This window comes from Helicoverpa zea, chromosome 14 (genome assembly GCF_022581195.2).
Source record: "Helicoverpa zea isolate HzStark_Cry1AcR chromosome 14, ilHelZeax1.1, whole genome shotgun sequence".
In the NCBI taxonomy this organism is placed as follows: Eukaryota; Metazoa; Arthropoda; class Insecta; order Lepidoptera; family Noctuidae; genus Helicoverpa; species Helicoverpa zea.
Window position 1 is genome coordinate 1,065,384 of NC_061465.1, and position 16,412 is coordinate 1,081,795.

At 35.3% G+C, this 16,412-nt stretch overlaps 1 protein-coding gene across 2 annotated transcripts in view; it reads left to right on the forward strand.

The window, feature by feature from the left end:
- LOC124636249 (neuroglobin-like) overlaps positions 1 to 13,640 on the forward strand; it is a 39,137-nt gene extending 25,497 nt beyond the window's left edge. For both annotated transcript variants that reach the window (XM_047172237.1, XM_047172238.1), the window contains exons 3-4: positions 8,394 to 8,625; positions 12,710 to 13,640. In XM_047172237.1, the coding sequence (XP_047028193.1) occupies positions 8,394 to 8,625; positions 12,710 to 12,871 (394 nt within the window). In that variant the 3' untranslated portion in view covers positions 12,872 to 13,640. The remainder of the gene's footprint in view (positions 1 to 8,393; positions 8,626 to 12,709) is intronic.
- Positions 13,641 to 16,412: the final 2,772 nt, after the last annotated feature.

Consider the following 16,412-nt stretch of genomic DNA (forward strand, 5'->3'; position numbering starts at 1 on the left):
CGAATCGCAATGCTCTTAGAACTGTACCACACCTATGGCCTACAATTTCATATTTTATTATTACCCCATTTTAAATCCCACTGCAATACAAGTTTCTCATACAGATAAAGGAATATTAGCTCCTTATATCACTGTTCCAAAATCGCTGTTCCGTTCCACGTAACAAAAACAACAGTTCCAAATCACAGCTGTTGTCACCTGTCAGTTTTGCAGCACGCACGGGTTAGCCGCTTGCATAATTAACGCTCGTATGCAAATACTACATGATTTAATGGTGATTTGTGGGGTTAACACTAATTTATGGTTATAAATGTTGTGGCTTGTTAACTTGGCGTGGTTAACTGTTGTATGTAGTAGCCGCAGAATAGAGACTAAACTGTAGCTCGATAGGTGGCCCGATGGTTGGTTAAAACGAGTAGCTTAGGTTATTAAAAAAGTTAGTTATTTTATGTGTGACCATATATCTATGTAAACGGATGCGTTAGAAACAGGAGCGAATGCTCATTTTGTACACTGTAAACTTTCAGTCGGTCGATAGTTCGATAGAGAGATGAATGGTAGTGTGCTCATTACAACGATCAGGTGTCCAACGACAAAAAAAATGATTAGATTCACGATAGACTAGTTAATTTTGTAGGTAATTTACAGTGAAAGTTTACAGTGTGCTCTAAAAAAATGATAAGTGAAGATAGAGAAGAGAATTCGCTCCTTTGTTTTAAACTCATCTTTATAGATATGCACACACATAAAATAACTAATTTCTAATAACCACATGTTACTTTACATGCCAAATTAAGCATCCAAAATATAACTTCACTCACCAAATGACATATGAAACTTTATATCTAACACACACATTTACATAACAGTTGCCATACACACACATTGACACCACAATTGCACTACATACACACAGTTTAACTCACACAGACACAGTTAGATACATAAACATTAGTTCACGGCTGAATTTAGTTAGAACATGGCACCGAGAAGTCGTTAGTGGGTTTCCGTAGTTGGTGGAACATATAGCATGCATAATAGACCCCAAGGATTATTATAACTACATACACACAGCAGCTTTTGGCAGCAGTTTCACCCGCGTTCCTGGGGATCTTCGTCGCGGCCCCGGATAAAAAAGTAGCTTATAGATTGCTTCGATCAATGTACTATCTAACACTGATTTTTCAATCGGATCAGCAATTCCTGACATTAGCGCATTCAAGCAAGACAAACAAACTTTTCAGCCTTATATCAATAATATAGACTAGTGTTGCCAGAATAATAAGCCCAAGCATCGAGATCTTTTACCTAAAAAAAACACGTCAGGATTAACATTTCTGATTCCAATTCATCCGCCTGCAAACCAAAATCTCCTTAAAGATAATTTCGCAATCTATTCACAAATAAATCTTCTTATATTGTTATAGAGCCATCAAACAACAGCATCAATAAACACCTTATATACAGAATCCAAAAATACTCTGAAACCGATCCCTATGCATTATGTGGTGCACTCCGTCCTTCCCAAAGGACATGCATGTTGCACTCACTGTCACATCATTTATGTATCTAGCTGTACTCTTTTGAGTTCCCGCTAGTACAGGCAATGACAGTCTTATATGTCAATAATATGTTGGTTTTTTGTTTTAACTCGCTTATCAAGGAATCGGATTGATTTTGAAAATGTCTTTCAGTTTTAAATAGTCCATTTATTTGAGGAAGGTCATATTTTGCTTTTTATCCGGATGCGCGCAGTATTTTCTATGGGACGCGGATGAAATCTAAGCTAGTTATGTAATCTGGAGGCGAGGGTCTTCTTGCGCCTGTACGACTGGCGCGAGGAGGCTCAGCGCCGGGGAGAAACCCCGTTGCCGCGGCAAGTTGTCGCGCAGCGGGCGGAGCTCCGGCGCGATCTCATGGTGGCCTGGAGGGAGCGACTGTCGCAACCCAGTGCAGGGCACGCCACCATCGTGGCGGTAAGTCCCCTCTTTGAGGAGTGGCTCGGGAGGAGTCACGGCGCCCTCACGTACCGCATGACGCAGGTCCTCACCGGACACGGTTGTTTCGGGAGGTACCTGCACCGCATCGGTCGTGAGGAGGCGCCCGGGTGTCACCATTGTGCGGACAGCCCCGAGGACACGGTGGACCACACAGTCCAGGTGTGCCCCGCATGGGAGGGGCACCGCCGGGTCCTCGTTGAGGCTTTGGGCGGCGGCGACCTCTCGCGTCCGGCCCTGGTTCAGGCCATGGTCCGGGGCGAGAGGGAATGGGATGCCGTCGCCTCCTTCTGCGAAGCGGTCATGCTCGAGAAGGAGGAGGCGGAACGCCAGAGAGTTCGCACCTCTCATCCCGGCCGCCGCGCTGGACCAGGTAGACACCATGGGCGCCGGGTGTCGCGAGATGACTCCCGGCCACCGTAGGCGTGGGTCTGTGGGCGGTGAGTTCGGGTGGCTCATCGTCCCTCTGTCTTTCTAGACGACAGACCCGTGTCGACGGCGCGCGTTGTTCCGCGCGCTCCTCAAAGAGATGTCAGCAACCCCAGCGGGGCCCAGCAGGGCCAAGGCCTGCCGGGGCTGCGGGTTGTTCGAAAGAGATACCGCGGCCCTGGTACATAAAAGGCCTATGACGGAACACGACGATTTTAGTCAGTAAGAGTCTGACACTCCCTCACCGCTGCTAACCCACAGCGGGAGGGGTCATTTGATGATTTTACGTCGATAAAAAAAAAAAAAAAAAAAAGCTAGTTATGTAGGTATACATCACCGGAAAATAACAAGATCTGTAAAATAGTGCAATTCATCTTCCGTTTAGACGTGTTTCTACGAACATATTTTTTCTAGGAAAATAAACATGCAGATCTTGTTATTTCCCAGTGACACATATGCAGTGTCACACTTTAAAATATCTGACTACTATTCAAGGAGTATGTTTGCATTTTTCAATAAATCTTCTTAGTATCAAACTGGATATAAGTTGATTTCACAGTATACTATAAACCAAACAAATGAAAATTGATCTTCGTTATTTAAATTAATTAATTTAAATATTTTAACGCTGTATGCTATTTCATTGGTCGCGACTGTACCTAAGTCAGTTCCTAGTATTCTGTCTGGCGTATTAACATGTATAATTGAGTTAACTGGAATTCGGCTCGCTTACAAGGCTGGAAACTTAGATTTATAGCAGCTGTTAAGCTGTTTCATGTAGTTTCAGCTGCATTCTATAGTGACTGGTTACGTATTTAGTAGCAGCTATATCTTTCCTTCGGGTTTTAGTTTATGACTGTACCAAATTCCATGTAAGTTTTACACATTTTTCCGTGGAATTTGAAAGAAATAAACTTATTTATGTTGTAGTTTTTATTTGTAGTCGTACACCTAATGAACCCTTCAAAATCACGATTCATTTACATAGTCTTAATAACTATTAAAATAATACATAAAAATAAAAAGATTGCCAAGTTAAACTCAAAAGAACTTTATTTCTCTCAGAGCATATCTAATTTGATAAATACTACAAATGATATGTTGGAGAACCTACCTACATACTCCAATATAATATATTAATACTAAATCAGTATACTCAATAATTATCAATTAAATGGCGACTGCCTTAATAGCCATTAATCTACTGAAATCAATGGCTCCAGCAAATTGACTGGATGATCCATTGTCATCTAATTGAAGATAATGCCTAGAATTATTGTCAATGGCTTAATCATAGACAAGAGAGTGGAGTAATTATTGAATATGACGACCTCTTTGGCGCAATGGTCACTACCGAACTGATAGTCCCGGGTTCGATTCTTGGTACGATCAATATTTAGGGTGTTGTGTGAGTGTGAGTGTTACTGTTTTCAAATCGATTACCCAATACGGAATCTACCACGGAGGACAAAATAACTAGGAATCTACAACTATTTCTCAGTAATTCAATAGTTACGATAGTTTTTCTTATTTTATAAACCTGAAATTTTGAGTTACTGTGGCTGATTGTTAGGTACTCCTTTATGCAAAAATAGTTTTAACAGATTTCGAATAATATTTTTTTTTATTATGTGAGTGCATATTTTGGGCATCATATGTATTTCGGCCTTCTCGGTGCATATTTCCATGCATATTTTGGCTATGTAAAAATTTGCTATTTAACAAAATTTTCAGTCTCGAGCCTCCTAAAATGTACCTTGAATAAGTTTCACATATGAACACCATTTATAAACTTATATGATAGCCTACAAGGCTCACGGCGTGCAACATAATGGCACCATTACCAACACTTTAGCATAAATGGACGTTCTGCCAACTTAATAATGTAGAGTGTCTGAGTGTACCTGTACGCTATGAATATACGGGGATAAGATCTTGCTTAGATAATGTGTAGGCAGAGGTAGATGAAGGCCGAAAAAACTGAAAAATATGAAACTAAAATCTGTACAAGGAGTATACTATTTTTAAGCTAGGTTTCGTCGTAGTGCACGTATGTATATGCTATTTTGATGTATAAGTTATGTATCGTCAAAAGTCAAGGTATCCATCAAGTAGTTCCAGTGTCAAATAATACCTAACAACCATACCGACACACCCATATACCTACTTACATTTACATTCTTTACAAAATTTCATGTTTATATAGCAATAAAAATATAAAAAGAACAGATTCATTCCCGCTTAAATAAGGAAAACTACATACTTGTTCCCAAAAGTGCAATAGAGAAGTCCAAAGCAGATTACCTTACCGACTAATGAAGAAATTGCCTTTATATTTACGCTCAAAAACAAATGACATCATCAACGCTTTACAATTCACAGCATTGGTAACACAAAGCAGGAATAAAGTTAATGCATTTGTTCGTCTTCAAGAAAACTAATGTTTGTGCCTACAATGCGCGTACTTGAATGTCTACTCATAAACACTTGCTAAGTATTCATAGTTCTCTTTGTGTATTTTATACGGTTTACTTGTGTTTTGTAGTTTCATCTATGCTTGTCTTATAAAGAAGAAAACAAAATTGTTTGCGATGAAATTGCTGAACCAACTTGAGCAATTCTTTCACTGTTGGAAAGCAACACTATCCCTAGGTGACATAGGTTATATTTTATCCAAGAACGGGAAAAAAAATAAGAGTGCTGAATCAGTCGAGATTAATAGCAGATAGATGGAGATGGAAATAAGCTTTTTATCTGTGTGTAAACCATAAAACCAGTATGCGAAAAAGCCATAGATGTGAAACAATTTAACACAGCGTAATAAATAAACCGTAAACTGTTTAAAAGAGTTACAAAACTAGAATTAATTCCGGAACGAAACTAGTTTTTTAAACAGTTTTTCAACCCCGCTATCGCAGAACATGAATCAAATGACAAGGGACATCTGGCAAAAAGGTTGTAGAGATGGGTTAAATGAGATTTCTTATACTAAGGTAACGTGAAGGACTTTACAGTACATGCTCCATTTTATTATTACTATGTAGCTTACATACACAAAAACATTATAAGTATCGCCTGGAAGTGTTACGGCCGGATCACACATGTCTCCGTTTTACTGTTCCGTTTTATCGTGTACGTTTTTTTTTCGTCGATGGCGTATGTAGTTGTATGAGTGACTTCACACATGGCACAGTATTCTGTATACAATAATATACATACGCCATCGACGAAAAAAAAACGTACACGATAAAACGGGACAGTAAAACGGAGACATGTGTGAACCGGCCGTTATTCTGTAATCTTTTATTTTAAACCAGCTCATGCCGATGGTTCAAAGCTTTTCTCGAAGGAAGTAGTAATTGCACCCGGATAAAAATTAAATATCTAACTGACTCACTGAGTCTAAATTTCAAATTAATCCATCAATTCCTGAGATTATTGCTTTCAAACAAGCAAGCAGACTCATTAGCTTTATAACAGTAGGTAGTAGTTCACTAGCACTGATTTTGACACTGACCGTACCATTTAATACTTCCCTATAACCTACCAGACTTTAAGAAGTATCTTAAACAAAACAATTACTGTAATACCTAACTAATAATCCAGCAGAAAGCTAATTACCGCCTCATAATCAACCAATTCGATACTACTATCGAACACTAACTAAAACTTTTGCTAATAGCCCTACTCAAATCCTACCAAATCCTAGAAGTTGTTGGAACACAAAAGTAGAAAGCGCCAACTTTAATTACTTCTCCCGTAATTAGGAATGAACTTACGACTCAAGTTCCCAAAATTCGGGACAAACTGTAATAGCCTGTTAATGTCTCATTTGTACCGAAGTCGGCCGAAATCAGCCGACTTCGAAGTCGACAAACTTGTAAGAGTAGCTTGGGGCATTGCGTCTAAGAATTCGGCTGCGGTTAAATTTGACTTTTGGAGACTTTGATTTATTTGAGTTCTTGTGTTAAATTGTTGGTGTTATATTGCGTAAAAGGGATGTACATTTTATTGTATATCTAAAGCTGCTGCAAAATAATTAACTAAAGAAGGACTTTACACCATTCAGCAATACTAAAACCTCACCTGGATAAAATATACTTTATCTTATTCTAACCTAAAAGTGAAATAACTGAAAAAAAAAACGTTGTTTTTGCGTAAACAGAATAACAAACATCTATTTATGTATCAAAACTATCACGATAATAAAATTTGTGTAATGTAAAGATCAACCAGCTTCTTTGATACCATGCTTAACTGAGCTCTATTTCTTTCAATTCAAATAAAATCCCACAAAGCACATAATACATTTTCAATTTTATAAATAGACAAATCAATATAAGTTCAACCTTGAAGTATTCTCCTTTGAAAGTTTCAATCGCCACAAGCAACAGACAAAAGGGAGATATTATGCTTTTCTTGGGCCAAGTTATAAAACTCATTTGTACTTTGAAAACTTTGCGGCATACAAATTAATTGTAATGTATGAAAACATGCGCTGAATATCTTGAATGTTAAGTAGACTATTTTCTTGTTTAAGTTAGGCTAGTGGCACACGGCTACGTATTTTGTTTTGGAACTAGTATTACTGATGTTGGTTTCGGTAGTTATTTACTGTTAAATGTCTTTTTCGATCAGTCAAAATCACAGTAGTATAATTGTGAAAATAGCCTTTATGAAAAAGAGTGCATTATTGTGGTGAGAATAACCAGTATCAACTAATTATTATATAAACTGAAAGAATGCTGTGCAGCTTGCATAAGCCTGAACAGCTGACAACTACCGGTTCGAATGATAACACTGTGGACAACACCCAAATGTGCCGAGGTCGTTAATACGCGCAACCAATTCAACTAGTGTGAAAGGGTTCTTAATTTACCTGACTGTCTCTGTAACTGTACATAAATCTGTTATTAACCCATGAAAGCGTGGGTAACAAAGAAACATAGGTTTTACTTTAATGTTTTTTAGAGTTCTGTACCCAAAGGGTAAAACGGGACACTATTGTTTTCGCTTCTCTATCCGTCAGTCCGTCTGTCACCAGATTGTATCTCATGAACCGCGATAGTTAGAGAGTTGAAATTTTCACAGATGATGTATTTCTGTTGCATGTTTGCATGTATAATAACAAATACTGAAAACTAGACTTAAATAAATATTTTGGGGGCTCCCATACAACAAACGTGATTTTTTTGTCCGTTTCATAAATAATGGTACGGAACCCTTCGTGCGCGAGTCCGGCTCGCACTTGACCGGTTTTTCAGTAAATCTATCACTGCTCTATATATGAAACATAAGCTTTCACGTCCATATCACACGAAGCGCCCATTATACTATCAAAACACTCTCTGAATGAGTGAATGAATGAACGCTTTATTTCGCAAACAATGCGCGACTAATGTTATGAAAATAATACAATAATGCACGGCTTTGTGAGTGAGTGAATGATAAATAGGTTTGTCAAAAACATTTTATGAATGTCGAGGTTATTAAGCGTGACGATATGGTTTAAGTGCTACCCGTGGGCTCATAGAAAGGTTTTTAACCCCCGTTGAAGGGCTATTTTAACAATGAGTATTTTTTTATTCATTGTGAAAATAGCCCTTCATTGTGACCTAAGCTGAAATATACTGTAATGGACTAAAACTTTTAGATTCAGTTGGAAAGCTTAATAGTTCCGATAGTTTAGAATTTAGTAATATAACATTCATCTTAAAACTTATCCTATTTGAAATCAAAATAAGAAAGTACCCCAATTTCAAAACAACGACTTTCAAGAACAATACCTGATACCATTTTTTCCGATGGCAAAAATCATCAAACGACCAGATAAGACCAGAGTGTCAGACTTTTACTGACTAAAAATCCATCGTGTCCCTTCGTAGGCCTTTTATGTATCATGGCCACGGTAACTCTATTACTGATACCTCCAGTGCCTGAATTAAAAAAATTCACATGCTTTTCCAGATTATTCGAAGAAAACAAAGATTTACTACATCTATTTGAGAACTTCGGCGAGCTCCACACGGCTGAAGCTCAGATGAGTTCCGAGGAGTTAGCAGAACATGCTACGAAGGTGATGCACACCCTGGATGAGGGGATCAAGGGGTTGGGAGACATTGACGCCTTCTTCGCGTATATCAGGCATGTTGGAGCCACGCATCATCAGGTGCCTGGGTTCAAGGCTGAGAATTTTTGGGTGAGTTACCTATTTTATTAAGATTCAACTACCCGTTTTCGTAAGGTTTCACCCGCGTCCGCTGGAAACTACTGCACGTACCCAGATAAAAGTAACCTATAGCTTTCCTCAATAAATGGGCTATCCAACACTGAAAGAATTATTAAAATCGGCCCAGTAGTTCCTGAGATTAGCCCGTTCAAACAAACAAACTCTTCAGCTTTATAATATTAAGATTAGAAATAGGTACAAATAGTAGAGATATGTCAATCCTTCAGTCTTTAGAGCACTACCTGTGAGAGTTACTCCTTCGTAGTGAATTTTCGAATTTTCGTAACGACCTCCTATTTTTAAACCTAAAAACCATAAATATTTTTCATACAATACCTACCAAATAAAAAAAATACACCCAAAAGGCAAAGCGAGGTGATATTATACGTTTTTTATTAAAACATGCCGTTAAACCGAGAGGTAGAGGTCCTTTTATGAACGTTTCAGGTACCTCGGTTAACCTTCCATCCACGAATTATATGAGACGCTTAACGATCACGCTCTTTGCCTCAGGGGCTGGCAGACAGCCAAGTGCTTACGGTATTTGAACTATGAAAAATATTTGCAAAACACAATTTTTTGGGTTGGAAATTTTATTTTGATTTGCTTTTGTTGTTTTGTAAATAAACTTGTTATATAAAATCATCGCGGTAAAGAAATTAACTTTGGGCTATTGTTGTAAAATGCTCCAAAAACACGATACTAGAATCTATACTAATATTATAAAGCTGAAGAGTTTGTTTGTTTGTTTGTTTGAACGCGCTAATCTCAGGAACACCTGGTCCGATTTGAACAATTCTTTCGGTGTTAGATAGCCCATTTATCGAGGAAGGCTATAGGCTACTTTTTATCCGGGTTCGTGCAGAGGTACCCACGGGATGCGGGTGAAACCGCTGGCAGAAGCTAGTCTATACTAATATTATAAAGCTGAAGAGTTTGTTTATTTGTTTGAACGCGCTAATCTCAGGAACTACTGGTACGATTTGAAAATTTATTTCAGTGTTAGATAGCCCATTTATCGAGGAAGGCTATAGGCTACTTTTTATCCCGGTACGGGAATTATTTCCTACGGGATGCGGGTGAAACCGCTGGCAGAAGCTAGTTTACTATATAACCCAGTGGGGTTTGGGGTTATTTAACTGGGCCTACCCTTGTTCTAAATAGATTGCTCACACTCGGGACTATTTATAAGAAATCCACTATTTATATATCCCATTTTCATTTCAAACTGGAATTACTGCTAACTACGAGTGAGTGCACTGAAAAAAAACAAAAGAGAAAAAAATGCACTTTAATAAAGCAGAAAACTTAATTAAACTACAAAGACAGTTTACGTCAAACAAATATTAATTAACTGGCACTTAATGCGCCAGTTTTCCTTGTACAAAAATGTTCATTTTTTCAAAAACTTTGTTGCAAGAAAATGCTTTGAACCCTCAGAGCACTTAACCAACCGAAACTGCCATGAGCACATAATCTTTATTTAGAAAAGTCGGCCATTTTACTCACGAGGGCAACGAATTAAAAAGTGAGCTATCACACACGCTATCACATGACAAAATTATCATACAAAATCAAATCAAAAATTATTTATTCGCCAAAAAGAACAACAAAGACAGTTTTGGCAATGAATCTCAGCCTCAAACTGGGCTATGGCCTGTATCTTAAGGATCAGGTTTATTCTTGACGGAAATTAGACATCAGACACAAGCATTAACTTGATAATTAAATTGCACACACGAGTATTTAATAGACTCATACACCTTTAACAAAGGAGAAGGCATGACAGCATTGACGTATCCTGTTGATTAAATATTCCAAGTATAGACCTGAGCAGAAATAGCTGGAAACGAGCGAGCGAAGCGCTGTTACGTTGCAGTAACGCTCACAACTTTAGCAATGTGCTTTAAGGTGTCATGCTCACTGCACACTCTCTAGACATCTTACTTGCCTACTAACAAAGAATTTTAGTTGTTTATTTATTTATTCTTAGAGAAGGCTTACGGACTAATCACAATATTATAAGTAACATATTATATAACTAAATTGCCAACAACAAGCCTCCACAGATAATTTCAACCTATCGATATTTACAACAATATGTTACAGTCTTTATAACATAATTTAACATATTAACAATTTAACATAACGTTACAGTCTTTATACCCTAGATATTATTGTTACTTATATATTCGTTGCACAGCGTAATGAGCCTAGTTTTGAAGTTTGGTGTTTGTATTATTTGGAGCCTAGCAACTTTAGTCAACGGCTATATAAAATTTATAGAATAAATCAAATAAATATCAGATGAACAATTCAATGATATATGATAACGATAGCTCAAAAAAAGAAAATTATTGTAATTGAGAACCTCCTCCTTTTTCGAAAGAACATGAACTTAACGAATTGTTCATGACAAAAATATTATTTACAGTACATAAGTGGAAGTGTTTAATTTCAAATGCGTTCTTCCTTATACTATCATATAAAACACTGTGGATGTTCTTTCAGTGATGTTTGCAAGAATGTTATTTTCATATGGAAATGAAATGGGAAGCACCATTTAAAACCTACTTAGGTTTCCCATTTATGCAAAGAACTTGTTTGGAATTGTACTTTACTGAAAAAATTTAGGTAATCTTAATTTATTGTAAAACTGAAGAACGTGTTTATTAGTGCTAATCTTGTTAACTATGCTGGACAGATTAGAAAAAATCTTTCAGTATTAATTAGCTCGTACATACTTATATTAAGGCAATAGGCTTGTATCCGGGAGTGCGAAGTAATTCCCGAGGAAATTGAGTGAAACCGTTTGCGGAATTCTAGTTTCTTAAAATGTTAGACAGAACCTGGGCAAACGCTAGTTATATTTTAAATGTTACACTTAGTAAATCCTATGAAAGTTTTCTAAGAACCGAGCAAAAGTTTGAATTGAAGAACAATATTATTTTATTTAGAACTTTGTTTTATTAATATTGTTCTAGCTGTAGTTCGGTTTATTGAAATTGAAATTGTTTTAAAGTTTTAAATACGAAACTAGAACAGCGGTCATAAAATATTCTATACTAGCTGTTCCCCTCGGCTCTACCTGCGTTCCAACAAACCAAACAACACACCTACCACACACAAACCTACTTGCCGCACCTGGATAAAAAGTAGCCTACGTTCTTTATAGGTATTGATCTTGAATCAGTTCAGTAGTTTTGGCGAAAAAATGCGACAGGGAAAAAGTGGTAACCAGAGCCTATCCCTATTTCGTCAAATTACTGGAATGTTCAAGCCCTAAATACTAAAAGTAACTAACTCTGTCCGTCTGTATATGTCAAAAATCATCAAATGAGGGGTCATTCCCACTGTGTCAGACTCTTACTGACTAAAAACGTCGTGTTCCGTCGTAGGCCTTTTATGTACCAGGGCCGCGGTAACTCTTTCGAACAATCCCGCAGCCCCGGTCATATGCTAGACCTAACTTTAATTTTTTTACTAGTAATCAATAAACTATGTGAACTGTGTGATGTAAGACTTAAGACATTTTCTGTATTTTTCAAACGTTGTTTGTGCCCATCAGTGTAAGTGGAGAAAAGTTCAAACTTTCCTCCGTTCAATGCATTATCGATGCTCGTGCACTTGACGGAATCTTTGCGAGAGCACACAGATGCGCACTGCATCTGTTGCTCGAATCGATTACGTGAATATGTATGCGATAATCGATTTAAAATGTATCGAGTTTGAGGACGGTTCGATGTGTATGTTTGATACATAGCTTAGGTACAATTAGGAACATAATAATAATTATACAATCGTTTTAAATGCTTCGTAAGTGAATCATATTTTTTGTCATTTGTTTAGTCTTTAGAAACTATGTGAAATGTTCATTATTATCTCATAGTCATACGACAAATAGTGTTCCAACAACTTTCTTTACATATACAGACAGAAAAAGAAAACAAATTTCTTTGTGTAATGAAATAAAACTTCGTCAACTAACATGAAAATACTTATACTTTTTATTAGTACAAGATTGATTAATTTATTTGTTTTTTCTTATTTACAGAAAATTGAGCAGCCGTTCCTTCAAGCAGCTAAAACGACCCTCGGCGACCGATACACGCCGAACATCGAAAATATTTACAAAAAGACTATTAAATTCATATTAGAAAACTTGGTGAAGGGCTATGAAGAATCAGGGGTAGAAAACGGCAAAGGACAATCTTGACAAACTTGAAAATATAGATTATTAATAAAGTATCAACTGTTAATCAGTGTTTTACCTGTAGTACGGTAGACTGCACATCAGTGGTAACTGTCATGCACCTTAACTCAATAGTACTAAGTACGATTTTCCTATAAAACTGTTACCACTGACCTGAAGTTGACTGTACCTACATGATATGAGGCAATACACATAGTGGTGAAAATATTACTCCACATTTAAATTGAATTAAATAGATATAAGTATTGAATACTATAGTTTTTGGATATCTGGGTTCTTTGTTAGTAAAATTGTAATTACCTTTTTTAATAAATAATTATAGACTACTGTAGTTATAGATTGATATGCTAGTAAGATACGAAATCATATAATTATTACTTTAGGTAATCAAATTTTAGTTACCTTTGATATTTGTGTGTTAGAGTTAAAACCGAATTTCTATTAATATAATTTCTTCTTGAATCTTCGAATAGTTTGTTCCGATTCATTACATTTCTGTCTCATTTTTTCACAAATCAGATTTTGGCTAAGATACTTAACTAAGTTTAAACGAATTTTTCTGTCTAGAAATATCATATTTCAGTGAACATGAGAAAAAATATATTCACTTTCATAAACACTGAACTTGGGATCTCTGCCAAGACCTAAGTCCAAGTTTTGCCAAGTTTTAGCTCTAACTTACAGACGCCGTAAGTATTATTTAAGTTTTTTCTTGGTCCAAAAACGGTATGTTAATTTTTGCAGCTCTTTATTATATTAAACTAGATTATTTTTAAAAAAATATCTTTATTCTATCCTATTTTTTAAACATATAGGTTAGGTAAGTTATTTTTAACAGTTTTTAAATAATTCAAGAAGATGATATATACTATAATTTCAAAATACCTAAAGCATTTATATGTAATACCTACTTACTTAAAAGCGACAACAAATAAAAATTCACTCACAAAAATTAAATTAAAATATTACTTGCAAACTCAAAAGATTTTCTGTGAAATTCTTTCATCATATTTTCAGTCGTTGAATGTAGAATGACTGATTTATTCACCGCGAACATTCAATATGAATTTGTGATTTCTTTCCTGGTTCCTGGACGGCCATTATGGATTCAGAGGTACGATTCCACGTTCAAATTGTTTTGGCGAATCTCTTCACTGATTTTCATCGTAAATTTTTGAATTTGGAATGTGGAATGATAAAAAATGTGTTGTTTGTTTATGATTATTTCAATGAATTTAGTCTGTGGTTATGTGTGTAGCTGATCCATAAGTGTACCAATACACTAAAGAGGATCGTTTTTGTTTATTCACAAAAATGATTTGAAAAGAACCTCGGAACATTGGGTAAAACCGCGGAAAAACAGCTAGTCGTTGATTTCTTTTAAATGGTTTTGCTTTGACAGACTGTTAATATTGTGTTCATAAAAATTTGTTTGTATGAAAAATCGAACAACATCAAAATCCTATTCATCTATTTAAATAGTTAACACTCATATACATTACAAGTACAATACACCGTGACTTTTTAGTCGTCTTACAAAGGTGGTCCACTCAATCTATCCGACATAAAATACCACTAGACACGATTATTAATTTTATAGCCTTTACTTAATTAAGATAATAGGTGCAAAGAAAAATATGAAAAAAAAAAATGTTTACGTAACAAACGGTGGAAAGTAGGTACCTTCCCAACTCGCCGCGCTCCATTGATACAAGATTCGGGCAGCGCTCACAACAGGGTGTTCTTATAATCTCTGTCATGCATCATAATAATGAATTAATTTTTATTTTTAAATTATTCAAATCTCATAAATATTTTTTTTTTTTATATGAACGTCTACTAGTCATTGGATACATGAAGTGGGCTGCCGTTGTAAGACGACTAAAAAGTCACGGTGTATAAATAAGAATAAAGTTTTTTTTTTCAGTTTAATTTAATAGAATAGAACCTAAATAAGTTAGATAAGTCAGTTTTAAGTAGATGGTAATTATATGTATATGCTTCAATACACTAACAATTAATTAATTTATAGGTACAATTAACTTTTTTAGGTTTAGTATATCCTACTAGAGCCTGTTTGTTTTTGTTCAATATGAATCCGCTATTTTCAGAACTTGCATTTTTTTTATTTCTGGTGTTATTTCGTAGGTACAATAATGTTCCATCTTCTTTAATAATTAAAGTCTAGGTTTAAGGTATAATTTTTCAGTTTATTTCATTATAAATCTATTGTTTTGAATCTTATATATATACATATATATATATATATATATATAATTGATATATATATATATATATTATATATATTGATATATATATATATATATGTATATATATATAATTGAGAACAATAATTTCTAATTAACTTATTTTATTATATATTTACATTTTATATCTAATAATGGTAAATATGGTTATATCTTTAAGTAAGTAGATATATTTGATTTTTGGATGAATTTGAATATTCTGGTCAATATGTTTATGGTTCATCGAATAGTATTTTTATGTAAAATGTTTATTATATTAAGTAGTATAATTATATTTACTGTTTTATTTTTTGTCCTTTCCACAAACTTTGACCATTTATAACATAATAATAAAGTGATATAGTAGCCGAAAAGTGTGAACACGTTACTTTACAGTTTCTCAACTGCATTTTCATAGTTTTAATTAATAAGTCATAAATATCTTACTACAATCATACGTGACTAAGTTCTTTGTTCTTTATTATCAAAGTTGAGTCATAAAAGCTATAAAAACGTGCGTGTTTATGGCTACTATCATATGTTACTAAAAATAGACTCTCTACCTCTACATTATTTTTTCTAATTCTATCTCCATCACCCACGCACCACAAATACCTACCCCACAGCGTTCAACCTCACACCAAGTAGCCATACCTACTTATATTCTCCAGTAAACATATACACATAATCCGCGAGTTAATCCCGCAATGCGGCCTCAAAAGCTTTTGTTTCTTTGACAAAAGCCTCGCTGAAAATCTTCAGAGGCGCTTAAGAAACCTTCAGAATCCCTTTGAACATCCAATGGATCAGGTTCAAAGATTACACCCGTTTATTTTTATGCCGTTTATTTTTTCCTTGTTATATATCTCGTAAATAGAATAATGCCCGTTTTCACCAACAACCTCTTACCGTTTCCCTATCTAAAAGCTACTTTTAATAAGGACCCCTCCCAATTTGACACCTACCTAAATTCATTTTCACCACACTTGTACATGGATCCCTTAAGTAAGTGACAGATTACTAGTTGTACAAACGATAATGCAAAGTCGATATTTTATCGATAAAATGATTTTTCTCTACTTCTTAAGAAATAAACGTCTATCGAGTATATATTACTAAAGCCTGTGAGTTTTTTTTCTTGTGATGTTATTTTAATTTAACTTAAACTACATTACGCTATGTTTTATGCAATAAAACAGTAAAGAGGTTTTCTATAGGTGAATTTTTACCTATGTCATTCGCGCGTTTGTCAAATTGACTGATGTGTATGTGTACATAGAGTGAGGTTAATTTTGGGT